Here is a 26,498-nt window from a genome sequence, read left to right on the forward strand (position 1 = left end):
ACCTCTGTGTTTACAGGAGCAAAGACAGCAATGACAGTCTTTATTTAGTCAATATGTCACAGCTTACGATTCCTAAACAGAAAGGACATATCGTTGAACCATTGGGGGGGGGGCGAAGCCCAACATTTAGTTGTACGTATTTTTTGGAGCATATTTTAGGAAAGAGAAGGTCCGTTTTTCAAATTCCAGGGACACTGCCATAATGTTTCAACGCAGGGAGACATGATGTAATATGTTACTGTTGGTGGTTCGCTGGGTCAGAAGGTGGAGTGGGAGGCGTCTGCAGGGCATGGCTGAAAGGGATTGTAAGATGCCAACTCTTAGCCTCGGGGTCACAGGCCAGACTTCTCCTTTCCAGCGATGAGCTGTTAACTGACCTCTGGGCATTCGGTCGGCAGCGTATTTCTGTTTGTGTGTGAAAGTCTGCGCGATGTGAGCTGATTTACCCCGACAAGTCGACACAACATAAATCCCTGTTTTTCTCCTGTATTGTTCAGGTTGGTAGAATAAGGGGAAGGGAAGGATGTGCTATTAGGAGCTCCCTGTAATCAGATAAATATGAAGCTTCTATGTTTCCTCTGTAGGTGCATGATGTTCTCCTGCTCGTTTGATGAGCTTTCCTAAAACTCAGTCTTTCCTTTAGTTGGAAGGTTTGTGCTTCTCTTTCTTTGAGTTCCCTAGTCTATACACCTCCCTCTTCCTGTATATTTTTCCTGCCTCCTACTCTTAACATCTCCACTTTTACTGCTGCCTGCCCATTGAGAGACGGTGCCTTAGCCTTACGCCCTACAGCGTGCTGAATTGTGAATCCAAACAGCTGGAGCAGTAGCAGATAGACTGTGACTGAGAAGGGGGGGTAAAGAGTGGGGAAGCAGAGAGAGGAGGAGAGAAAGAAAGATGAAAAGCATTCCGAGCGAGAGAGCCGCTCAGTGACGGAGGCAGAGGCAGCCGTCACAGCAACAGCGCGCTCCTTCCCCATCCTCCCTCTCCTCTCTTGTAATCCCACATCCACGCCGGGGGATAAATGGAGGGCACCCTGACCCACTGAGGAGTCCGAAGGAGACCGAAATCCTTCCCGGCTGTGATTTGCCTGGGTGATTCTTTTTTTGTGTGTGTGTGTGGGGGGGACAATAACAGCAAAGAGTGCAAGGAGGTGTGTTTGCACGAGCCACACTGAAGAGTGAGCAAAGAAGGGAAAGAGGGGGGATGAGTGGGAGGGTTTTCCACAGCTTGCTGCTGCCTGGGTCCCAGTGTGAGACGGAGACGGACTGAGGGGGACACCGGAGGAGTGGAGGGCTGGCACGCTCGGAGCACCGCCTGAAACTTGCGGGCTGATTGATTCATAGATGCACACAGCTGGACAGATGAGGAGACGCCAGGGACCGCGCTTCAGTCCTGGGTACGTCAAAGCATAGATTGGCATTTTTATCTCCATCCGTTGCTGCATTTGTTTGTCTTTTCGATCAACAGAACAGTTGCACGGCAGTGTATGTTCCCTGATCTTAGAGGTGATGACTAACCAAAGTGACAAGTCTCTCCACTTGCCCTCAGTAAGAGCAAGAGAATCAGGAAGCTGTGGTTGGTGTGTGTTTGTGTGCGTGCGCGCGCGCGCGCGTCCTTTCTTACCCACAATAATGTAAACCACTGGCGGCATTTCATAATGGCTTTCGTAAGCTGTCAGAGTGATGCATGTAAATAAACCTCTGCCTTTGTCATGTTTCACACCGTTAGACAAATTAAACAATCACATTACCCTCATCCCAACACGTGTTCCCGTCCAGCCGAGGATTTGCTCATTAATGTAACTTTGTGGGCGATGTTCTCCTGCGTGGGTGAGCGCACAGCCATAGATCAAGTATGCTTTAAAAAAAAAATGAGGCTCCTGGGGGAGAAAAACCTGTAGAGTCATTGGTGCGCTGGGGGTCATGGCTCTGTTTACCCACGCCACACTGCCATGTGTGGTAAGATGACAAGCGCGGCCATGTGTTATGTCACGCTGTGGAGGACTGTATGGGACTTATGACGCCAGGTTTGCACGAGGCGCCCTCGCCGGCTGCAAATGTCTCTCCTTCTCCCCCCTCCCCAGTCATCTTTCTTTCCAATTACAGGCCGTCACTCTCTCCCTTTCCCCCTGATCCTGCCTCCCTCTTTCATTCTCCTGATAGGCAATTACCTTTTTCTGATTCTGCAAGGCTCTCGGACAGCACGGCTGACTAGTTTGCTGTCAACAGTCAAAGAGAGGGATTTCATGGCCATTTCACCGCGTTTGGGGTAATCCGAACAAAGAACGACCTCGGCGGCGGCAGAACACAGCAGCCGCGTCGTGTTACTGTTGTCCTCACACGGAGACCGCCCAGAAAGGAAGGAAAGTGGCTCCACAGCCTTTCCGGCACGCTGAAGAATTACGCCTCTAATCATGCAATCGGCTCATTATTTTCTTCTCCTCATTAAGGTTGTTTGGGTTTCAAACATCATCACCATGTTCTGTCTTGACGTCTTTAAAACAGAGCAAACTAAAAATAAAACAAAAGGCAAACACAGCCCTAATTATCTCATCTTATCTTTGACCCCAACAGCATTCACAAAGACGTGAACAGTTATGTAAAAATCAGCACATGCTAATGGCAGCAGCGGCGTGACGGTGACCTGGAGCGCGACCTCGCCGTCCTTCCTGCTGCAAAGCCTGAAAAGTGCTGTTGAGAAGCACAGAGGAGAAAAGATGAGTCAGGAGAAGAGCTTGGGCGATGATTAACAGAGGAAGAGAGGGACAGAAACATCAAATTTAATTAAAAAAAATAAGAGAAGAGATCATTGAAGAGGTTCGAAGTGGTTGGATGATCCCAACTCAACACTAAACGTGGCGCCACTTTGCTAGTTTGAAACGAGCTGTTGAAAGCTCAAATGGGTCTGCTTTGGGGGGGTCAACAAATCCACGTTTCGAAGCAAACGCTCCGGCGTGCTTTGATCTTGCATTTGTGGGCGGGGTTTGCAGGTGAGATGATGTCATCTGTCCCTTCTATGTGCGTGACACCCCAGTGGCGTGTCGCAGTGTTGCCCGGCAGTACCTTTGTTGCGACGCTTAAGGGGATGTTATTGCGCCACCTATAGTATTGGGATATGGAGACATATTAAATGATTAAATGCTGATATTTTTGCTAGTTTTACTGGCTAAATTAATATGTATCACCCCAAACAACCAAGTCACTGTGTGCTGGAACAGACCTATTGTGTCTTTAGAGTCAATGGAGTTGTAAACATTATATTAAATGATAATGTACAAAAATAATATAGCCATTATATAAGATATTGAACATTTTCTAGCAGGTCTGCACCCATTATTTTGAGAGTTGGTTTTAGTGTGAAACATGAGGTGTGCTGAGAATACTGGTGAGGATGACAGATCATACTGGATTTAAAACATGTCCGCAGCCGTGTTTCTCGATCCCCCCCGCCCCCTTAAATCCGCGCAGAACATTTTTAAAAAAAATATAATAACCGAGAGGAATCATTGTTAAAGCCTGAATGAAAGAAATGCACCGTATGAAAATTGAATTTCGCTTAAAAGCTTCCTCCCGAGGACTTGAGGAGATACGGGAGGCTGTGAAACACAGAAGGTTAAAGGCGGTGGGGGGGGGGGACTTCAGCGTGAGGAGAGAAGGAGCTGTGATGTGCTGGTGCAGCCGGGGGATTTGATTGGGAAGGTGACCAGGGCCGTGTGGGCGTGCTGGTGGAGCTTTTGATCTGACTGGATGCACGCGTGTGTGGGGATAATGGCTGACCTTGAGAAAGGCATCGAGGGTTTTAAGGACGTCCTGCGCAGATGATTGCCTCTATTAGGCTGCTCGCCTGTGATCGAGGCGCTCACGTGTAGGAGGGTGCTGCATCGTCAACACAACACGCGTCCAGCACAGAGGCAGGTCGACAGAGTACAGGTCTGCACGTTGTCTCCAGCCCTGCGTGGGTTTTCCCTGGCTCCTGCGCTTTAATCCCACGCTCCGAAAACATGCAAATTAGGTTGATTAGGCCTCCATGTAGGTGTCAGGCAGCAGTTACCAGAAGATGGATGGATGTTTTTATTGTTTTCCATGAAGGTGGAGCACCACATGTGATTCTTTAGGGACTGACTGGTAGTTAGCAGGCTAGTTGGTGGGCCGCACTCTCACCACAGCCCTCATTTGTTCTTCTCTCCCTCTCATATTACCTTCTCTGCATGAATAAAGGGCTCATGTTACAAACTTCATTAAATGTTTATACATGTCATAAAGTGTGTAGGTTTACTCACCCACGCCTCGGAGCCCTCGGATGAGCTCCTCACAGATTGCAGTGGGTGCGTGCAGGCCTAAGTGTGTGTGTGTGTGTGTGTGTGTGTGTGTGTGTGTGTAACCGTCTTAAGGCCATCTGTAAAACAGACCTCTGGGGGGAGAGCGAGATGTTTATCATTAACTGTAACTGCATGAAGTCGAGGCAGAGGAACTACTGAAGGTGTGTGTGTGTCCGTGTGTGTGTGTGTTGGTGTAGGTCCGCTCTGAGGTCATTCATTTCCACTGATGCTTCAGTCTCCCTCTTGTCTCTCACTCCTTCATGGATTCACATTTGTGAGGACTCTGTTCATCAATGCTGTATTACTATCGATTCTTCCTCTGATCCTTCAGCGTGTCGAGGAACAATAAAAACTATTTTTCTCCCGCAAAGGCTCAGCTGATAGCTCCGATAGAGCGCTGTGCTGCGGTCCTGCCAATTGCATTTCAATGATTCAGGTATCTTTTCTTGAACACCTCTTCCAGCCACCTGTAGTAATTTAATTATAAGGGTCTGAAAGAAGTAATTAAAGTCTGTTTGACTTTTCTCACAGCTCTGTGCTAGTTTCTGTTAACAAATCTCATCAATGTCCATCTGTACTTCACCTGTTGTCATTCCCAACTTTTTGAGATCTAGCAATGCAAAGACTACATGTGGATTTCCCAGTACATTCAGCAAATGGACTTTTGGTGCTTTGTGATGAATTTTTGATCCTTAAACTGTAGTTTATAGGTAATGGGATTATCAATACTATTTAGAAGCTTGCTTGCATCTCAAAAAAGAGACAATAGGTGAACTATTCTGGCCCATCATCCAAGCTTGGACTCAATTAAGTCTGTTATTTACATTTAAATGCTGCAGATGAAGAAGCCACGCCAGCTTCTGTGAATCTCAGGGCAGTGTGGATGTCCTTTCTGTGATTTTAATGTGCTCGAACCATTTGTTCATGTGACTGTAGATGGACAGATTTTCCGTGATGTCCTTCAGTGCTGACCCCCCCTCCCCGTTCTACACACGCAGACATTTCGCTCAGAGGGAGCACAGTTTCAAATATTATCTCTGCTTCACTGCTACACAAACAGGCTTGCAGGAGCCCGGGGACAGTTCGCCATCGGTGTGTGCGTGTGTGTGTGTCACTGCGCGAGCACACACACACATTCACTCGGGCAGACATGTGTGTCACTCTCCCCGTGGGGATGTGAGCATGTGGAAGTCACTCGGGGATGTTAGCTCATATGTGTCGCTTTGTCTGTTATTTGTGTCACATAAAATAAAACTGGCAACATTTGAGTCACACGGTAAATGTGTACAGTTTGCTAAAACTGTAAAAACAGAGCGGTTTTGTGGAGACTTGGAGACCCCTTTAGCAAGGAGCAATTAACGTTCTGCTTTGAAGGAAAGCTGCGTGAGCACAAACGTGCAAAAATACAGTGAGGATGAACAGCCTGGGACAGATTTATGTCCATTAGTTCTTGCTCTTGCGTGACTGGCGCTGTGAAGCTGCGTGTCCCCTGACTCAGTTGGTCTCAGCAGCTTGTTCAAAGTGACTGTAGGTTTAGGAAGGACAAAAGCTGCTGGCAAGCCGCTTCTCTTCTCTCATCCCGTCACACGGTTGATTATCTGCCACCGCGTCTCAAGAGTGCAGACTTTTTCGACTTGAAAGATGCGCAGTTTTCCCAGAGCCACACTTCTTGAAGATTACACAAACAGTGGGTTTTAGATCCTTTCAGTGGGTTTTAGATCCTCTCTGATCTGATAATAATGCATCACATATTACGTCATGAAATCATGAAAACAACATAATGACATCATGTTTGGGATTTGTTTTTCATGGGGGTTTTGGCCCTCCTTGAATATTCCATCTTGTTTACTCTTTTACTGAATGCCACCAACAGGGGGCGCTTGGGAATTTTCTGTGGTTGACTGTAAAACATTAATTACCATAAGTAGTTATCATAAGAATTTGGCAGTGCATCAACTGGCCTCACGCCAGGCACAATCGCATTAGCCCAGGACCTCCACAAACTGTCAGAAATTGTCTCAGGAAACCCGTCCACATCCTCCTCGTCCGATCTCGATCTGACTGCAGTTTGTCGTTGGAACAGACTTGAGTGGGTAGACGCTCACACGAGATGGCGTCTGGCACGTTGGAGAGGTGTACTCTTCACGGATGAATCCCAGGCCTCACTCTACAGGGCAGATGGGGGAGGGTGTGGGTGAGCAGTTTGCTGATGTCAGGGTGGCAGATTGAATGGCCCGTGGTCGCGGTCGGGTTACGGGCAGGCGTATGTTATGGACAATGAACACAGGTGTCTTTTATTGATCTTGGATGTAGACAGATATTGTGACAAGGTCCTGATCCTGTGTTGTGCCATTCATCCACAGCCATCACCTCATGTTGCACAGCCCCATGATGCAAGAATCTGCACACAAAACTCACCCGTTGAGCATGTTGGGGATGATCTGGATCGGCCTGATCTGGATCTGGAGTGGACCAACTGGCCACAATCAACAGCCCGATCAGCTCTATGTGAAGGAGATGTGTTGTAATGGGTTCTTCAAATGGCGAAAGCCCCAAAAATGGTGGTCGCGTAAAACTGCCCTTTTTCGAGTGGCATTTTATATTGTGGGTTGAACGAGGCTCACCATGCACTTCGATATCATCTGGGCAAAGGAGAAGATCTTGACCCATTTCTGAACAATAACTGTGCAGCTTTAAAAGTCTGAAAACTTCAGCTCATGAAAAATGGGGGAAAAAAAGCAAAAGTGTCATGTCTATATTGCTGTGTGCCCAGACTTCAGATAGCTGGTGAGTGTATTTGGGTTCCCAGCGGTAGCCTACGATGCCTCACGTCCGTATGTGCTCACAACCTGGACCCCCGCCACCTCCCACCTCTTCCACTCCTCTGTTCCGTCACGGAGTCATGAATTTATTATGTGGCGAAAAATGGAGCAATGACTTTTTGTCCCTGTCCCAGCGTGTCAATGGTCTGGAATGAATAATTCAGCCTCGGTGGTCTAAGTTAGCATCGGGAAGGAGGAAATTATATTGAATATTTCCAGGCTATTTTCAAAGAGCTAGCTGAGAGGCACGCCTCCTCTGTAGCACTCACGAAGAAGAGAAAAACAGGGATTCTTATTCTTATAGAGTCGACGTTTTAGCTCACTTCAGCTAGTGTGATATGCGGGCATTAAACGGTTTATAACCTCACGCTGCATCCACAAAGGTGTCATTACCTTGAAACGAGGAGAAAGACTATTGAGGAAAAAATGACTTCAATGAGTTTTCAGCTTTGCGTTTCCCGATACTTTCAAAATAGAAGAGACTACAGCTCGTTTAGGGTGCAAATAAAGCCAGCAGGGCTCCTGGGATCTGCGACAGATGCCACTGAGTGGTCGCCCACCTACACATCCGTACGTGATCTTCACCAGACACATAAGCTCAGTCCACACATGAGGTTTGTCACACGCTTGAGAACGCACGCACAGATGCAGATGCACACTCGAACAATTATTCACGGCCTCCCGGGGGCATCTTCGAGACTCTTCAGGCGTGATCTCGCTAAACTGTAGAGAGGAGCGTCAGGAAGAGTCCTTGAGTTTTAAACACACGGAGGGAACACGCCCATCGTCTCTGAGGCATTAGCGGTGTATTCCTGCTGTTTCTGCAGGATGTGGAGGAGTCCGACTGCTCTAATGTTCACCGGGGGAGGCCTCAGAGATGTTTTTTATAGGAATCATTTGATAAATCAGTAGGAGGGGGTTCCTCTCATCTGAATTTAGCTCTCAGTGGAGACAGAACTGATTTCACCACAATTAATCTCACCATCAGCTATTTGTAGTGTGATGAAGATGCTGACTGTATTATTATTTGCATAAGCGTAAAGCAAAATTAAATTCCTCTTTATTCTTACAGCATCTGTTGCAGTCAAACAGAAACCCAGAGTCTGACCCTTGAGCAAGCAACAGGGGCAGGACAACCCGAGGACCTGGCTCCTATAGACATTAGATGGATCTAATCCTTATGGCTGTCACTCACCAAATAATCTGACCACCTCTGATCTCAATTATCCCATATTTCTTTCATAATCTTCACTATGCTTACTATTCCCAACATGTCTTATTTAACTACTTCTCTGACCTTTTATAGAAACTTCCCTCCCTGTGATTCCATGACTTCTTCTCCTCCTCCCGCTCTCCTCCTCTTTGGAATGATCTGTTTTCACCATCCACTCTGTAGCATTTACAAAACCTTCACAATTCAGTGCACACACACACACACACACACACACACACACACACACACACACGTCTGCATGTGTGTGCATTCCAGTGGGATGGATCTCTGCTGAGAAGGACATCCAGGTAGTGTGATCATCCCCTAATATACTTTCTCTCCTTTACACACACACACACACACACACACACACACACACACACACACACAAACACACTGTACGCTTCGATGTTTTACGCACGCTAAAATCTGAAGCGTTTCAGCACCTTTCCTCTGCCACCCGCTGCGTTCCCTTTCTTTTATTCTTACTCCGAGCATCCTTTCACGTCACTCCTCATTTCCCTCCCGTCCCCGTCATCCATTTTTGTCTCCCTTCACCTCTAGTTCTTTGTGCCCGCCGCTGCCCCCACCCCCACTCCCTTCTGCCCCTTCATCCCCTCAACTGAAAGGGTAGCAAGGACTCCCATTGGTTGCATGGTTGGAATCAGAGAAACAGGCAGCCAATAAGATTTCGGGCTAACAGGGTCACTATCATGCATGAAGCAGTGCAATTGCTCTGCCTTCTGCATCGCTGCCATGTATGCATATCCAATGCCCTCCTCTGTCCTTGTTCCCATCCTGCATATTTCCTACGTAAACCCGAAAGACTCCTCCTGATCAGTTTTGATTGGCTCCGTTCCTGTTATTATTCCATTCTTGCATAAAAGAGATTCAAGCTCATTTCAGCTTCTCCTCATGGAGAAACACACACATGTAGACATTTAATGCATTCAGGTCAAAATCCTCCTGTTATGCTGAACTCCAAACACTGAGTGAGGAATGCTGTCACCCCTCCCCCTCCCAAATCGTTCCCCATCTCTGTGTTTATTTGCCACATGCAGACTTTTATACTTGTAATCGTTCGGTCTGGCCGCAGTCGGCTCTTGAAATGACCCCCCCCCCCCCCCTCCGGTGCTGACAGATGTGGCCTTTTCAATCGCTGAAATGCCACCTTGTGCCATAAAACGCTAAATCACAGCCTTCAGAAAACACCCCCGTGAGTTATGGAGCCTCTCTCGTGGCATCTGACTGAGCGTCAGACCTAATTTGCATCATTAGATTTTCTCCGCTGTGGAATGGCTCTGACCTTCCTCCATCATTAGTGACCGAGTAGAACGCCCCCACCCCTCCACCCCCGCCACTCACCCTCCGCTTTCATCTCCAGTGCTCTCCCGTCCCCAGTGTCCATTATCACCTCCCTCCATCCCTTACATTGGGTCAAATTATGCAGCCAGGCACTTATCTTTCCCAGTCTTGGCATTTTCAGTTTCTTTTCATCTGGCGTCTCCCCGAGCTCGCCCTATTTGCCATTTTTTATCGTCTTTGTCTTCAAATCCCTGTTTGGCTTTTACGTATCTAACAAACTGAAGAATTGAATTAATTTCTCCTCTTCTTGAAGCCAGGCAGATATACAGAATGCATCTCCCCGCACTCCGTTCACACATGAATGTGCACAAACACTCTAAACTGCACAGGGTGGAAAATGTACCGTTGCCTTTCAGGTAAGATGTCTCCGGGGAATTTATTTTCCCTCCCAGGGATCACCAGACTATCGTTACAATCTACAGCTCCTCTGTCTGCGAGGCCATTCCGCTTCCCAATGACCATTGCCTGGGATTACCATATCCATTTTGTCATCTGGAAACTCATTAGCCTTTGGAAAGGAAATGACAGCAGCAATGAACTCCTTCATATCCTGTGTAGGGCGGCTTAATCAGAGATGTCATAAAACATGCAGCAGCACAGGAGAGATTGTGATTTATCTCCGCATGGCGCCGCCTTGACATGTAAGAACAGAGGAGACGGATGGCCGTTTGGCGGGTATGAGAAACGTCAGATGCAGCTCATGGTGGGGACGAAGTGTGCGGGAATCCGAGTTATTTCAACGCACACCAGTAATAAGGCCACAGAGGCCCAGAGGGCCCGTCCAATTCACGGTCGCTCTGTCACTTTTCATAACGTCTGTCGCTCAAAATGTTGGTTTTTTTTCCCCCTTTAGAGACAGGTCGGGTTTGATTAAATGATCTTTATCTCTATGCTGTTCCTAACATCCACCATTCCTGCACTTTAATTACACCCCGCCCACTGTAATCACCCTACATGCTTCTGCAGCGGCGTGCACGTAAGCCTCAGAAGCAGGCGTGTTTTTGCAGCTATATGGAGCCTCAGTAGTATCGCGCGTAATGATTTGTAGCTGTTTGATCTGGCTACAGCTGGCGCGCTCTCAACCCTCTGAATTGCAGCCTCAGCGTAGTGCACGTACAACACTGTGCATCACAGCTCGTCTGTGGATTACAGAAACTTTGGATGGAAAAGGTCCGCATGGAAATCTTTCCTGTTGTAGTTCCAGTCTGCTCATTAGTTGTAGAGAACCGCCTTTGTCAGGTCTCCAACAGGGCCGATAAATGAAGGTTCCAAGAAAATCTTGTTGCCGATGTTTTCGTGGCCTTGTGATGCAGCCTGACTGTCTCCACCCCCCCCCCCGCCCGCCATCAGGAGGTAGCAGCTGTGCCCACATGTTAAAAGGCACATGGTCCAAAGGTAGAGCGAGCGTCCTGTTGCTAATGCCAACAGATGGAACAGCGGAGGAGAGGGGCCTTTTATCCGCCCGCAGCAGCGTCCCTGCCAATGTGACGTCTCAGTCTCATCTCTGGCCCGACATGATGACATCGGGAGATATTGTGGCTTTTCAAGCTGCTTAAATCTGCGATAATTTGAGAGTCGGCGTGATTTCCTTTCACCCCCGCTCTGTCATTTCTTCGCTGTCCTGTCACCTAAGCCTGCGCCGGAGTTTCACAATTAAACCCCTGAGCCCCCGGATCAAATGATTTCATTAGAACAAAGAGGGGAAAATGTGATGTCATACGGTGGCAATGCCTTCCCGACTGAGCCTGAGAGCATCGGTTTAACACCTGAGCGGAGAGCATATGGTTGCAGGCACGGGTACCTATCTCATAAGCTGCCCTGTGTTCTTTATTTATTACCCTGCATCTCTCTCTCCGTCTCCCTCACTGTGTGGCTGTGTGCCCAGATTTCAGCAAGGAAAAAGCAGGTCAAAACACGGCAGGATGGAGGATCTTCAGTGCAGCTAGCGCTAATTAAACGTGCGTCTTTGAATCAAAGAAATAGATTTAATATCGATGTTCCCATGAGGGCAGCGTGGTGAGCACAGCCCCCTCTCAGGGTCCATATGATATCCCAACAAAAGGAAGCCACCCGTTTGACTCTCTCTGCGCCAATAAAGAGCCAATGTTTCTCCCTCGTCATGCAAATGATTCTTTTGACAATGACAGAGCCCTGATGAGATTTAAAACAAGGGCTGGAGGTTGTTACGAGATGATATCTAATCCATTTTAAAAAGTTATATAATGTGATGTGAGCCAGCGCGTCTTTTTTTCTATCTTAACAGGATGAGGTCGTTAAACGGCACACACACACACACACACACACACACACACACACACACCTCACTTTGCAGGATTTGTAGCCAAGGACCCAGCTCAAAGTTGGCTGTTGACTTCCATCAAATATAAGGTGTTAGGTTCCTTTAACTCTGCTTTAAACAGGTCAGAATAAAGAGCTCTTTTAGGATCATATAGGCTGGAGCACGGATGCATATTTCCATATATAATACAAGCTTGAAACATTCCCATCAGTCACTGTTCATTTATTCAGATCCATGTCACAGCGTGTTTGGTCAGTGAATTGACGGACAGGAACTAGACGGGGCACAGCAGGGTTGGTGATATGCTGCTCTTCTATATTTAAAGCCAACAAACGCTGTTTGAAGTGAATCACTGGATGCTATTGTGGTTTGTTTTTCCCTTTAATCCCAGAATCCCTCTGTGCATATTTATCACGACTGTCAGACTCTTCTCAGCTGTCTGGAAATAAAAGAGACGACGGCAACAGAGGGGGACACGGAGGGACCGCACGCGCACGTGTCTCCACGCACAAGGGACTTCACATTAAAGTTTGCTTCACTTTGAAATCCACAGATCCGGTGCTCATCTCTGGAGCTGGGAACAATCCAAAGCCCATTTGCATTCTGGACAAGTGTCAATTATTCCATACAAATTAGACAGGATCAATGGGACCAGAACCGGCTGCTTCCACCTATTTTACGAACCTTTCAGAGACTAATTACAGGCTACAAATCAGGCCCATAATCACACATACGCGCACATCAATGATGTCTGTCATGAGTTTGATCCGGGCCATCCAGCGCTCATTAAAGTGGAGAGGAGAGCGAGAGAGCCGGGCCCGAGTGGGAGAGTCACACCAACAGAAGACATCAAACAAGCGAAGCGAATGTGCTTCAGCTCCCCCCCCCTCTACGTTTGTCGATGCGGCCGCACCCTGCTGGAGCTTTCAACAAAAAAAGGGTGTTTTAATACCAACCGAGTAGCAGGTAACAATGAGACAGAAAAAAACCCAAAATTTTCTAAAAGGATCCATAACTTTTTCATGTACTCGTCTCACAGAACAAACAAGATCCATTTTTAACAACTGTTTCAAAGACACCTACTAAATCAGCCGACTCGTGGTTAAATATTGAGATTTGATGTGTCTATAATTTTTTTTGCACCGGTATGTGAGACATTGGTTGACTTCCTGCTAAGCTTGAAGGAAGCAGCTAATCCAGGCACTCCTGATGCCAGCTTCCTGTTGAAAGCGTGGTTAAATTTATCCCACAAACAACTCGGCAGCTCATGTTCGTGAAGACAGGAAAGAGGTAGATCAACGCCGACAAGCTGAGAGAAGGAATTTATTTAGTGCTGATTAATTCCCAACCTGTGCTTGTATGCACTGTCCAGACAGCAGTAACAACTATGCATGTTGAGTATGAGTATGAGTATGCTGACCTCAAGAATTCCTATTTTTTTTCAAGACCTGAAGGCATCCAGCAGGATTTAGGAAAACTTGCAGCTGTACTTTTTAATCCTAAACTTAACACTCACAAGAGCGAATGTTCGTTATTTATTTTTTACTGATAATATTAGCAAATATAGCCCTCTATCACTACTCCCCAATGACGTACTGGAATCCACCTGAGCAGCGAGCCGTGTCATGACTTTACCAGACCCCCCGCTGGAGTCTCAGTGAGGTTTGAAATTTAAAAAAAAAATCATGCCAGTCACACACACACACAGGCACGGATGTGATGACCTTTCCGGACTTGTGTCCCTTCTGATCCATTTAGCGCCATCTAACTCCCACCCACTGACTGAGGCGGACATCTCCTGTCTGCATAGGGACCTTGCAGAGCGTGATGAAGATATTTATTACACATTTTTGGAGATGCAATGTTATTTGAAGCAGTGTGAAGACTTGCGGGCGCCTCTTTGCCATGTAATAATCTATCAGTGTGCAGTTATTTGTGTTTTTGATGGTTTGTTTGCTGCTGTCTGACATTCTTCTCCGTGCGTCATCTACCCGTCCTTTCACTTTCACTTTGGGCCAATTTTGATGTAGTTAGAGGAGTGAGACAGGCGTTTCTCAACTTCTGCCAGTTTATGCTAAGCGCTCGTGTCTGAGCTCCTCAGGAAAGATGCAGACGTGCACTACTGTACATCAGCTTGGAGAGATCACAGGGTTCAGTAAGTTATTTTGAGGATCACTTGGTTACAGGCGAAAACACCACAGTCGGGGGCGGCATGAGTAACAACGCATGAAACAGCATGATGCGTTCAAAGACGTGGCAGTCGGAGAGGAGGTGATGATTTGTCAGTGTAGACTTCTTGCTTTGAGAAACCGGCCAAAGTTTGGCAATTTGACCTTTGTGAGCCCAACACCTGCTGTTCCTGAGAATATTCCAAAATTTATCATGAGAAGTGACAATAACAACCTGATAGAGTCTAGTTCTCTTCAATAGAAGCGACAGTCATTAGGATGGTGCATTCATTGAACCTTTCTGTAATTGTTCATCATTTCAGGTATTTCTGAAGGTTCTTTTTATCAGATTAATCATCATATAATCCACATGATGCAAGTTGCCTTATCAGACTTTGAGAAATCAAAATAAAATGTCTTTGTACGTACTCCAAAGAAGTCAGATAACCGGACTGTCAATTCTCTGATTAACTCCCAGATAGCAGATATTTGTGGCCATGTAAACAGGTTCAGTGATTTGGTTTAATTTAAGGCCACTTTAGACTCTCCCTCTCTACTTGTAAAACAAAGAAACCAATTAACAGTCTCACCTTTAAATGTCCAGTATGTGTTCTCACTGGGGAGTTTTACAGCTTTTACAATAAGTGTGTACACAGGAAAGATGCTGATCTTGCTTATTTAGGGAAATATAGTAGATAAAAGGGTTGTGGTCGCTCAGTCTATTGGGAGGGCTGGGCAAGTTTGCCCCAGAAAAACATGAAAGGTGTTCTGCTAGTAGGGGAAGGTGCCAGAACACCTTCAGAGCACTGCCGAGGTACCCTTGAGCAAGGTACTGAACCCACAAATGCTCACATAGAGCCCTGCTGGGGACCCATCCAGGAGTGGACCCTGCCTTCACCCATGATGAGGAAATATTAGATAAAACAAAAGAGTACATGCAAAAAGAAGGTCTTTTGCAGTAATTGTTGGTTATGATTTTGTGATTTTTGATCAGCTAAAGGTCAATTTAGGCAGCGGGGTGCCGGTCTGGATCAGTTCACACCCGCTGCACAGGTTGTCTTGGAGGACATGGCTCCGCCGTTCTTACATGGTGTCCAGTATGCAAATGCACAAAAGGCAGCGTTACTCACACTGCACAGCACATGGAACAGTTTGTCTTCGAGCGTTCGTGGCATTTCACTGGGTATGAAGTCCGCAGTAATCTTTGCAAAAAGTGGAGAGCTGATATTATTTTGACTCATTTGGTTTCCCTGCTGTTTCCAGTGGGTTTTATTTTTTAAATTCATGTTCATTCTTGTGTTCTCTCTTTATGCGCCATTCCACAATGTGCTCTGTGAACCTCCACTAAGCTGTGTTCTATCTAATCTCCATTCGCTGTCAGTGTTCCTTCTGCTTTCAGAGAATTTGTTGTTGCATCGAGGCCCACATGAGGCACAATTAAACTCGAGCCGACTTCCGAAAGTAACTTTGACACTCGCTCGGAGGAGCTGATATTGCTCATAGATTATCACCACCAAAACAACTCAATTCTCTGCCCTCCCCATGTTTACAGTCCCCTCCTCTGCTCGGCTATGACGTGCAGCTTTTGAGCCGCTCTTTAGACTCGCCTCAGGCTTAAAATTGAGTGACTAAGCACAGATTTAATACTCGACTTATGGCAACTTATCAATGAGAGGCGCAAACTGTCGGTTGTTCTTTTAAGGGTAAAAAGGTGTGAGGATTTCAGTTTGATTTCCAGTAATGAAAAAGCATGGAGATGAATGCTGAAGGCACTCCTGCGTGATAGAAATAGGGAACGATGGAGACAGAGAGGAGCAAAACAAGCCAGACAAAGCTTGATGGACGGATACCAAAGCTGAGGAGACCCACGCTCTGATGGCCAAATATAACAGCTTATAAAGGCTACCAGTCAACATGGATGACCTATTTACTGTCAGACATGCTGGCTCACAAACACACATGAGATAATAACCACGGCCTTATTTTATACTCCAGTGAACAGCGCAGCGTTTGAAAGAGTCTGCTCATAATTGATGTGTGATTGGATGCCGCCGCTCCCTGGTATCAACAGGTTGGTTATTTTTAGTCCCTGGTTTCGGCCTTCATCGCATTCTCCGCCTCGTCTGGCTCTGGACAGCTGGTCTGGGACAGAATCCTCCTCCAGTGCTCTCTGGATAGTCGCAGCTCTCGCTACAGCTGCCGAGTTAACATCTGGCAAATGTGATTTCATGATGCTGTGAATTTCGGGGACCGGGTAAATTGTGGTGCGCTGGCGGTCCAGGAGCAATTTACAGTCTGGCCGTGTGCTCTCTAATTAGTCAGGCAGCGCACAGGAATGCTATTAAAATCTGCTGCAAGCAAAAAGACATACAAAAATCAATATTTGCCATAAAATTCAGAGCAAAAGTGTGTTTTTATTCTGTTCACTGGATGTCACGGATACTCAAGGGCCTCTGTGATTGTGCCTGTCCTCGAATCCTCGCTGTCTCCATGATATCAGCTCATTGATTCAAGCTATGACCGTTGCTGACCTGTAGGATGACACCCCTGGGGGGAGGGGGTCAGTGAATAAGGATCTGGCACTCCCTCGCCACACTCCTCAATCATACCACATGCCATTTGTTGTTGGTGTGGGACAGCATATCCTTCTCACAGCCCACCATGTAGCTCCATTCTTCATCCATCTCACCTGGAAATGCTCGATACAAACACACACACACACACACACCCAACGCATCCATCTGCCTTAAAAAAGAAGAGCCGGACAACAAAGTAAAGAAGCTTTCATTTATAAAGTAAACCACTAAAACCTGACCATGGGAGGGTCCTCACAAACAGCGTTTTATTTTCTTATCATCTGCTTTGAAGCTCTTTTTCAGATCCCACTCGCAGGCTCTGTTCCGCAGAGATTCTCAAGGCTCTGTTGTGGTGCTCGTGGTGAGTTGCTGCTGGTTGACAGTGTGATGCCGAGTTGTTGCTGATAACTGGGTCAGTTTGTACAGCAGCCTGCACAGCAGCCTCCCTGCACTTGTGATTCGTCTCGCGGCAAAAGCCGAAAACGAAAAAAGGGAAAGAAAAAGAAAGAAAAATGCTGCCTTATTTCAAGCAGAGCCTAAAGATTGAAGATGTGTTTGAGTGCGTGAGTGTCCGTCATAGAGGCTTTGTAGAAGAGACAGATCTCTGCTGGACGTTTGGTGACGTGTGAAAATACTTGTGCAGAGGATGTAAAATCTTCAGCTTCAATCCCATTTTCTCCATTTAAATCATCCAATGCTTTATTCTTACCTCAACCCCAACTAACCATCTGAGCATTCCTGGGAAGTTTCTAGCATTTGCAGCGACCTCATGGTGGCCTCTTGTTTCCACCCGTGCAAAACTTGTTCATTTCACGTCCAGCTAATGAGGCGGACGCTGGGTTCTGTTCTCGATCTGATGCCAGCCACTCGCTCACTTGATGAAGTGTGAGTGGGAACGCTGACAGGTTGCCTTTGAAGCCACATTGAAGCCCAAGTGATTCAACTCATCACTCTGCGAGGCCTAAAACAAATTTTAATTCATACCCAGTGAAATGCCACGTCCTACGCGTAGATGCGTCACCACATACCTGATCAAACAAATAATCCGACTTCAGCACACAGAGATTCGAATGCCTCCCACCTCGTAAGCGTGACACGCGTGGCTTCTGGCCTTAGCGTGATGGGTGAGGCACTCGGTCGGTGTTGATGCAGGGTGATAATAAATTCATTGTGTTTGTCGAAATGGAGCAGACAATCTCGGCACTTCAAGGAGAGCGCATGCATAAATTCGGCGGTAGTGCGAGGACCCCCTTCCCCCCCTCCCGGTCTGCTCCCGATCTGTCTGCCCCCTCGACGGAAACCAATGATTAATTTGTGAAAAGGCAAAGGATCCGAATTGTCTCATGCCGATCCGGCTCTTCTGTCTGACAATCTCAACAGTGATTTTTCAGTGTCGTGTCAGGGTGACCTGGATCTCCACAAATTTTCATACGGTATTACCTAACCCGCAGGAAACATAGATAATTTACAGCCCTGCGGATGTAATTTTCATGAGCTTGGGAGTAGATAGTAGCTTGTCTTTATTCACTCTTCTGCTTTTCTCCATTTTCTCTTCCTGTTGGGCAGGTGTATGGTGCACTGACCCTGCCTGCAACGGGCAAGGAGTCAGGAGGCCAGGGCCATGATCGGCTCTCCTGGTCTTGGGGCTCGTGCCTTAGTGCCATGGCCGAGGGTGTGGCGCTGGGTCTGGGTGGCCTCTTTGGCGGCCATTGTGACTTTGATGCTGCCCGGAGGTAGCCACGCCTGCCCGCCACGCTGCGAGTGTTCGGCTCAGCTGAGGTCAGTCTCGTGCCAGCGGCGGCGGCTTACGAATATCCCAGAGGGCATCCCCACAGAGACCCAGCTCCTGGACCTCAGCAAGAACCGGCTCCGCTGGGTGCAGGCAGGGGACCTGGCGCCGTACCCGCGACTTGAGGAGGTGGACCTCAGTGAGAACCTCATCTCCACACTGGAACCCAATGCCTTTGCCACCCTGCAGAGTCTGAAAGTGCTTAAGTTAAGGGGAAACCAGCTGAAGTTGGTGCCATTGGGGGCCTTTGCCAAGCTGGGGAATCTGACCAGCTTGGACCTGAGCGAGAACAAGATGGTGATTTTACTGGACTACACCTTCCAGGATCTGAAGAGTCTGAAGCATTTAGAGGTTGGAGATAATGACCTGGTTTATATCTCCCACAAGGTAAGACAGCCATTTATGGTGATAATTGTCAAGGTTTATCCTTGGAAATGCAATGACGACATCAACTTTGTAACTTTATTTATTACTTTTTATATCCAAGCTGTTATTTGTTTCCATGTATTGTGCTATGTTATGCTTGTCTTCTACAGAGCAAAGTTGGTGGAATTAAATTTTGCAAATTTTGTGTTTTCATGATGTGTTAACTGTTTCATTAACTTCTGCTTTCCAGGCTTTCTCTGGCCTGCTGGGACTTGAAGATCTCACAATAGAGCGTTGCAACCTAACATCCATCTCTGGACAGACACTGTCTTACCTCCGCAGCCTGGTCACCCTTCACCTGCGCTACCTTAGCATTGGCGCACTAGAGGACCAAAACTTTCGCAAGCTGTCCAACCTGCGAGGTCTGGAAATTGACCACTGGCCCTACCTGGAGTACATCTCCCCTTTTAGTTTTCAGGGGCTGGACCTCCACTGGCTTTCCATCACCAACACCAACATCACCTCCGTCCCTTCAGCATCTTTTAAGAACCTAGCTCACCTCACCCACCTAAATCTGTCCTATAATCCAATCAGCACTCTCGAGCCATGGGCCTTCAAGGACCTGCTGAGACTGAAGGAGCTCATCATGGTAAGCACGGGACTGGTGACAGTGGAGCTGCACGCCTTCGGAGGCCTCCGACAGATCCGGGTCCTCAACTTCTCCTCCAACGACCTACAGACTCTGGAAGAGGGCGCCTTCCACTCTGTCAACAGTCTGGAGACCCTGAGGGTGGACGGGAACCCCCTGGTGTGTGACTGCCGCCTGTTGTGGATCCTGCAACGACGCAGGACCCTCAACTTTGACGGCAGGGTGCCGGTGTGTGCAGGGCCGGTGGAGGTGCAGGGGGTCAGCCTGAGCGCCTTCACAGATTCTGCACTCTTCGATCACTTTACGTGCCAGAAACCTAAGATACGCAACCGGAAGATGCAGCAGGTAATAAAGATACCATGGCTTTAATGTTCAGAAAACATAACAAATTCCTGATGTCCCAGGTAATACCATTTCCATGTTTTGCTGTCGTTTGAGTTTGACTATTGTGCATTTATGATCTCCCACACGTTCCACAGGTAATCGCTCATGAGGGCCAAGCGGTGAGTTTCCTGTGTCGAGCTGAGGGGGATCCGATCCCTGCTATTGTGTGGATTTCCCCACAGCGCAGGCGGATCACCGCCAAGACTTCAGGGCGCATTACTGTCCTGCCTAGTGGTACCCTGGAGATCCGCTACGCCAAACTCACCGACAGCGGTACATACATCTGCATCGCCAGCAATGCGGGCGGCAATGACACCTACTTCGCCACGCTCACCGTCCGCAGCCAGCCGCTGGACGCTGCCTCAGCCTTCTTTTTCAATCGCTCGCTCTACAGCAGCGACTTCTTCAACGACACAAATCTAAACAGCACGCGCGTTTTCCTCAAGTTCACCTTGGACCTGACCACCATCCTGGTCTCCACGGCAATGGGTTGCATCACCTTTCTGGGGGTGGTCCTCTTCTGTTTCCTGCTGTTGTTCGTGTGGAGCCGTGGCCGCGGCCAGCGCAAGAACAACTTCACAGTGGAGTACTCCTTCCGGAAATCGGAACCCGCCACTGGCAGCTCCTCGGGAGGGATCAGGAAGTTCAACATGAAGATGATATGAAACAACGCAGCCAGGGGTCCCTCGGGGGAGGCATGAGCACGTCTCAAAAAAAACGTGTTTGACACACGCCAACGCACGCAGCAACACTCACAAAGAAGACTGAAAGCATAAAAAAGTTGCTTTCAATACCCGCATTCAAAATTGAACACCCACAGAAAAGTGGAGCCGTGTCTTGAATTGGTTAGTAAATGACAACAAAATGACCCTGATCTTTGGGTATTCACCTTGTGGTGGAGAGAAAAGGTTCTTTAAAAGGTACAAAGGAGGACCATAGCATCAGAGCCAGTAGATTGATTTCGGAAATTGGAGTTGTAGAGCTTTCTGGTGGCACTCTGATGAGAAAATGAGCTACATTTTCTTGTTAAATCAAATTTCCCTTCACTGTCTTTGGTGCAGTTGGTTGTTTTTTGTTTTGTTTTTTTAAAAAAAGGAGTTCTCAAGCAGACTTAATCTTAGTCTCCCTAATTAACAAGTGGGTTGCTAAGCTTTCTCACCACGGCTGGAGTGTTTTCCAGTTTCAAATTATCAAGGAGATCCATCCTGTTTATCGACTAAGGCTTGCCACATGTGCAAGAAATTGACCTTTCCTTCTTTGTGAGAATTTGAAACATCCTTGGCTGTGTGAGTTTGGGACGAGCACGCCGGCCGAGTGCTGCTGTGGCCACCCGCGGCCCAGGCGGTTTGGTTAGGAAGCCAAGCCCGACGGGCCACGGATCGCCACAGCCACCGTAACAACCAACGCAGAGGGGAGCAGTGGGGGGGCGTGGCTGGTGCTCTCAGGCCCCACTCCTGCTGCTCTACCGCAGCAGGAGTGGGGCACTGGTGCGAGGCCCCCTTCCCACTCTCCACTGCTGTGTCGGTGGATTACCAGACCTCGCCAGCACTGCCCGGGGGGAGCAACCTGGAGAGGTGGGTCACACTCAGGGGCCGACAGAGGGCATGCTCCAACACTGTCACAGTCACGCACAACACACACATTTTCTCAGGAGAAGCTACAGCGGCTGTCACCACACATGCGTCCAACTGTCACATTCCAGCGGCGCCGCCATGGAAATCGTCCTCTAAGAGACTTAATGCATAATTTGGGAGCGTAAAAAGCGAAGCCATAGCGTGTTGGCCGTTTTTTATACTGCAGCACGTGCAAAATTCAGTAACGTAATCATGGAACTATTATATCTACTCAAGGCACCGTGGCCAATCACTAGACCATCTGCTGTCACTTGTTTGCATAAGGTTGCACATAAAGCACACACACACACACACACACACACACACACACACACACATGCTGTGACAGTGCAGCAATGTGCTCTCTCTGTCTCTGAGCCGGTCAGCGTGCGAATGTCTCTGCCCCCCCTAGCCCAGTGCATCCCCCCTTCCTCACCCCCTAACCCCCACCACCACCGCCACCCCCCACACCCCCACTGGGTCCTCCTTTGGGAGGGGTCCCTGGCTGGAGACCGAGGTTTCAAATGTAAATGAAGTCGTGTTAACCCTACCTACGAATGTGCATCGTATAGTGGAGAGTAGTACTGTGATTTTTAGAAGATAAAAGATAAACCTATATCAAACTTATGTTGTTTGTCCTCTATTTTGATTTCTTCTCTTGTTTTTCTTTCCCTCCGTGACCTTTTGACCGTTTTTTCCTTGTACTCCATGTGGGAACGCTCTGTCCTCAACACCCAAGAACACAATCGCCGCTTCTTTTTGGGTCTCGTGTGATAAAAAACTAGCAAATCCACGACAACGGGTTATTTTCTGTTGTCCTGAATTAGGAGTAATTTGGGTGGGTTTTTGGGGGGGAAGACAGATGAAGTTTGTTTCCAGGTGCCAGAATACATTACCTGCAGCAACATAACATCACAAATTCAAATATAGATTCCCCCACGTCTTCTTTTTATAACGTCGGAAGATGGGCTTGACACAGAAAGCCAACAAAACCAGGCAGGAAAAATAAACAGGTATTTGAAAACGCTACATTTACACCATTTCAGTGGTGTCTGCCAGATTTTTAACATAATTAACAGCACTCTTATGCAGGAAAAATACAAATTCTGCTGCAGCCAAAGTGTTTTCATATCTGCTCTGAGTGCCGGATTTACTTTATTAGAAAATTATAATGTTTTCTGGCTGTTTATGCTTTTTGGACAGGCCAAAATGAAGGCAGATACAAATTTTACGCACAAACACACAGAGACCTTTGGAGAATTTCGGGGAAAAAAAGAGAGTTTGGATTTGGTCTTTAACTGGTTTGACTCAGATTCATATTGTAAAAAGGAATTTTGATGCAAAAGGCATCTGATGTAAAAATAATGAGAGCGCTAAGAACTTTTGCAGAACAGATTCTTCAAAGCAATCCGGCCCACTGTGGGAGGAACGGTTGGAATCTGTTGAAGAGTCATGGAGCCCAACAAGACTCAGCGAGCGAACTGACCTGCTTCTCGTGGTGTTGAGAACAGGACGCCACCCTCATGGATGTCTCTGCTCCCTCGCCCGACCCCCGTTTGTTTTATCCCGCCGTCTTTCTCAGTGGAATCTAGGTTTAGAAGACAGTGAGAATGTCTTGTCGTGGTTGTGGATGGTGTCGTCGTGTAAACATCGGTCGCTAACGTGAGCGTAGACGAGGTTGTTTTTTTCATTCTATGATCATATTCTCCTTCTCCCCCCTCTTTCCCCGCCCTTTGACCCCACCTGTTCCGTGTCAATGTTGCTGCCTTCCCCCGCCCTCCCCTCCCTGTTCACAGTATTAGGCTGGACTATGATTGTGTGGTGGTAGACACGTGTGCTGTGTGGTCGGTGAGTCAGTGTTGTTGTGCTAGGATTTGTAGCTCCTCGTGACGCCATCGGACGCGGAGCAGTCACCTAGTCAGTGGAGGACAAACCAAGGAAAGGGGTGACCCAGGTTCCCTAAACTTAAAAAAGAAAAAAAGAAACATTCGTGCCATTTCACATCCTCCTCTACCGTGAAGAAACTCACAGTTTGGACTCTCACAGGAACACTTTCACTGCGATGTCTCTCTGGATATTGGACCGAAGCTGTTTGCATTTGCACTGAAAGATGTGCACGTAGAAAGGGGGACTGTTATTCTGGAATCAGTTTAACAAGGAGTCTGAGATTGAAACCCTAAAAATCTTCTGGTCAAGGTTGAAAACAAGCAGTCGAAATGTTCTTTAAATGTATGTTATATATATATTTATTTTTGCCAAATGGTTTCTAAGCTGCTTTGTATTTTTAGATGAAAAAAAAGGTGCCTCTACACAGAGCTTTGCTGTCTGAGCCTGACTGACAGACTCGATGTTTGAAGAACCCAGTGGAGCCCCTGCTGTGGTACTTGAGAAAATAGGCTGAGCCGTACTCGCTCCCTCCTTCAGTTCGCCCTTGCCCAAGGTTGGTTTGTCTGTAGCCTTCATTTGCAACATCTGAAAGCACCAACTTCACTATCAGGAAACCCTCCAAGCAGACTAAAATAATCCACGTCCTGAGACACCATCAGCCAAGCCTGAATTCTTCACACTGGTTCTGTTTTTTCATTTTGTTGGGGTTTTTTTGGCCCTCCCAGTCTAAACAGTGCTGCCAATCCTACCTGCAGTGCATTTCCACATACTCCAGTATAGCACTGTTTGATGGCATCTCAGCTTCAGCTTCATCCGATTCTGTTAGATGTCAGTTATCAGAGCAGAGATGAGCCTTAATAGGCAGAGAAACATGCTCAGTTGATTGTGTAATGATTCAATCTTCTCATTTTTGGGATTAACCTCTGATTATGGCACGCCACATCGACTGTATTTGTGTGTATATTTGAGAGAACTAAACCGTTTGTCTGTGTCACTAAATTGTCCGAAAAAGTATTTGTTTTCAGCTAAAAAAAGAAAGAAAGAAAGAAAATGAGACATTACACCTTGTGCAGACAGCTGCTTAATTTTAACCTTGACCGGGCGCCCCCTTTCTATGTGAAAATACTGCCATCAAGTGTTCATTGTCCGTAACAGCAAGCAATGGGACCAGACCGCTGGTGCACCAGTGTTGTACATTGTGGGGGAAAATTAAGGGTAAATCAATACGCGAGGGCTCACAAAGAGCATGGACAAATACAATTGACTGTTAGCTTTGAAAATCAGTGCTTTGCTGATTGTTTTTATAGCCATAGTGTGACCTCTGGTGTGGATATCTGTCTGTGAGTGACCTACATCAAATCTAAACCATTTATTTCTGATCTGGCCTCAAAGAGACTCCGTGAGTGGGCCCGTAATTGTCCCCCCACCTTCAGGCTCACAACAAACAGCAAACACACTGCATAATTCCATTTGCATTTCTTCTCTCTGTGTGATAATAGCTGATTTTCAAACACACTTTCCATGGAGAAAAAGTACTTTCACCTGCCCTTGAGGGGGTTAAATCTATGCATGCCTTTTCTATGACATGACTGCTGTTGCCAAACTCACTCACCCACACTTGTACAGAGCTACGGGTGCCATTGTTGCTGAGCGTCGGACTGCTTGAGACGACCGTTCTGTAAGAGCAAGTGAGACCATGACAAAACAAAAAGGCAGATTTGAGATGTGGAACAGATCGGAGCCATGGGCACGCCAACACCTGCTCTGGCGTTCCTGAATAATTAGCACCGTGCCCTCGTCTTACAAAAGAAGCATTTGTTTACTTGTGATGATTGTACTTTCACACCCTCATAAAGACCGACACACACAAACACACAAAGGATCTGTTCATACATGTAAGCTGTAGATAATATGATTGATATTCCAAGCAGGTTGGTGGGACTGATCAATGCAGTATGGGGATAGGATTATTAATGGCATACTTTCATTGATCTGTCTTGAACCTTGTCACTCTCCCACAGTTCCCCTGGTGCAGGAGGAGGTGTACGGAGCACACCTGGCTTGCACACATTCCTGGGTTTCCATCTTTTTTTTAAAGCTTCATAACAACGAGACGGTGCCAGACTATTATTTTCTCCCACCAAGCCTGTGCTGATCGGTACTTCCCCTCCTCTTGTCCTCTTCAGAGGGAGTTTTTTCGGGCCTCTGTGTTTGTTGGAGTCTGCAAATGGAAAATATTGGCACCAAACTCGTTAAAGATTATGTCAGTGGTATTTTCCGCATTCATTTTAATTATCTCTTCCTAAACCTAGGAATGTGTGCTGAGTACTCCATCCCAAACACAGGCCCAACAAAAAGGATTATTATCAATAAGCTCAAGAACATTTGCCTATATGTAAAATGCATTTAATTTTTTAAATATCTTTGGATGTAAGGAAGAGATTTTGTACATATTAGCCATCTATTAGCTTAGCCATATTCTGTCATCTAATCTGTGGACTTCCTTGCCGTGTCTGACAGAGAACAATGACTGTTTAACTGTAAATAGTGTAGGTAGGATCAAACTATTGGCTTTACTGTAGATTCCTTTGTCCAAGGATCACCCTTGTTTTGGTCAGTCCCGTGGCTGCTTGGTATCAGAGGGGAAGAAAGGATGATAATGTACATGTATAGAACACATACAGTGGTTCTTTTTTAATTTTCATGTGTGTTTTATATACCGTCTGTCCTGTAAATGAACTCCTTTTCGTCATAAAAGCATGATATGACTCATAAATGTCCCTGGTCTTTTCTTCTTACTTACCCATCGCAGGACACACTCATGGCTGGGAGCCATCGTATGTAATTATTTGTTCTATTTAAATGTTTTATCCCTAATTAATAATGAAACTTTCTTCCACGGTCTGTTGCTCTAATTAAAAGTCAGTTGTGTTTCATTATAATCACAAAACCTTTCGATTTCTCTGAATTTTACTGCATAACAAGCTCTAAATCAACTAATATTGTAGTTTTTTTCCTCCTCAATTTCATGTGAGAATTCGGTTCA

The 26,498-nt window shown here is 46.9% G+C and overlaps 1 protein-coding gene across 2 annotated transcripts; it reads left to right on the forward strand.

Annotated features, from left to right (window-relative positions):
- The first annotated feature begins 906 nt into the window (after positions 1-906).
- lingo3b (leucine rich repeat and Ig domain containing 3b) lies at positions 907-26,224 on the forward strand. 2 transcript variants are annotated; one of them, XM_029830560.1, is made up of 5 exons: positions 907-1,399; positions 18,331-18,940; positions 19,170-19,568; positions 19,659-19,913; positions 20,048-26,224. In XM_029830560.1, the coding sequence occupies exons 2-5, from the start codon at positions 18,386-18,388 to the stop codon at positions 20,615-20,617; spliced, it is 1,779 nt and encodes a 592-aa protein (XP_029686420.1). In that variant the 5' UTR covers positions 907-1,399; positions 18,331-18,385; the 3' UTR covers positions 20,618-26,224. The 2 variants fall into 2 exon arrangements, with proteins under 2 accessions (XP_029686420.1, XP_003975699.1); XM_003975650.3 differs by having other exon boundaries at positions 19,170-19,913.
- The last annotated feature ends 274 nt before the right edge of the window (positions 26,225-26,498 follow it).

Source organism: Takifugu rubripes, chromosome 22 (genome assembly GCF_901000725.2).
Source record: "Takifugu rubripes chromosome 22, fTakRub1.2, whole genome shotgun sequence".
NCBI classification, from domain to species: domain Eukaryota; kingdom Metazoa; phylum Chordata; class Actinopteri; order Tetraodontiformes; family Tetraodontidae; genus Takifugu; species Takifugu rubripes.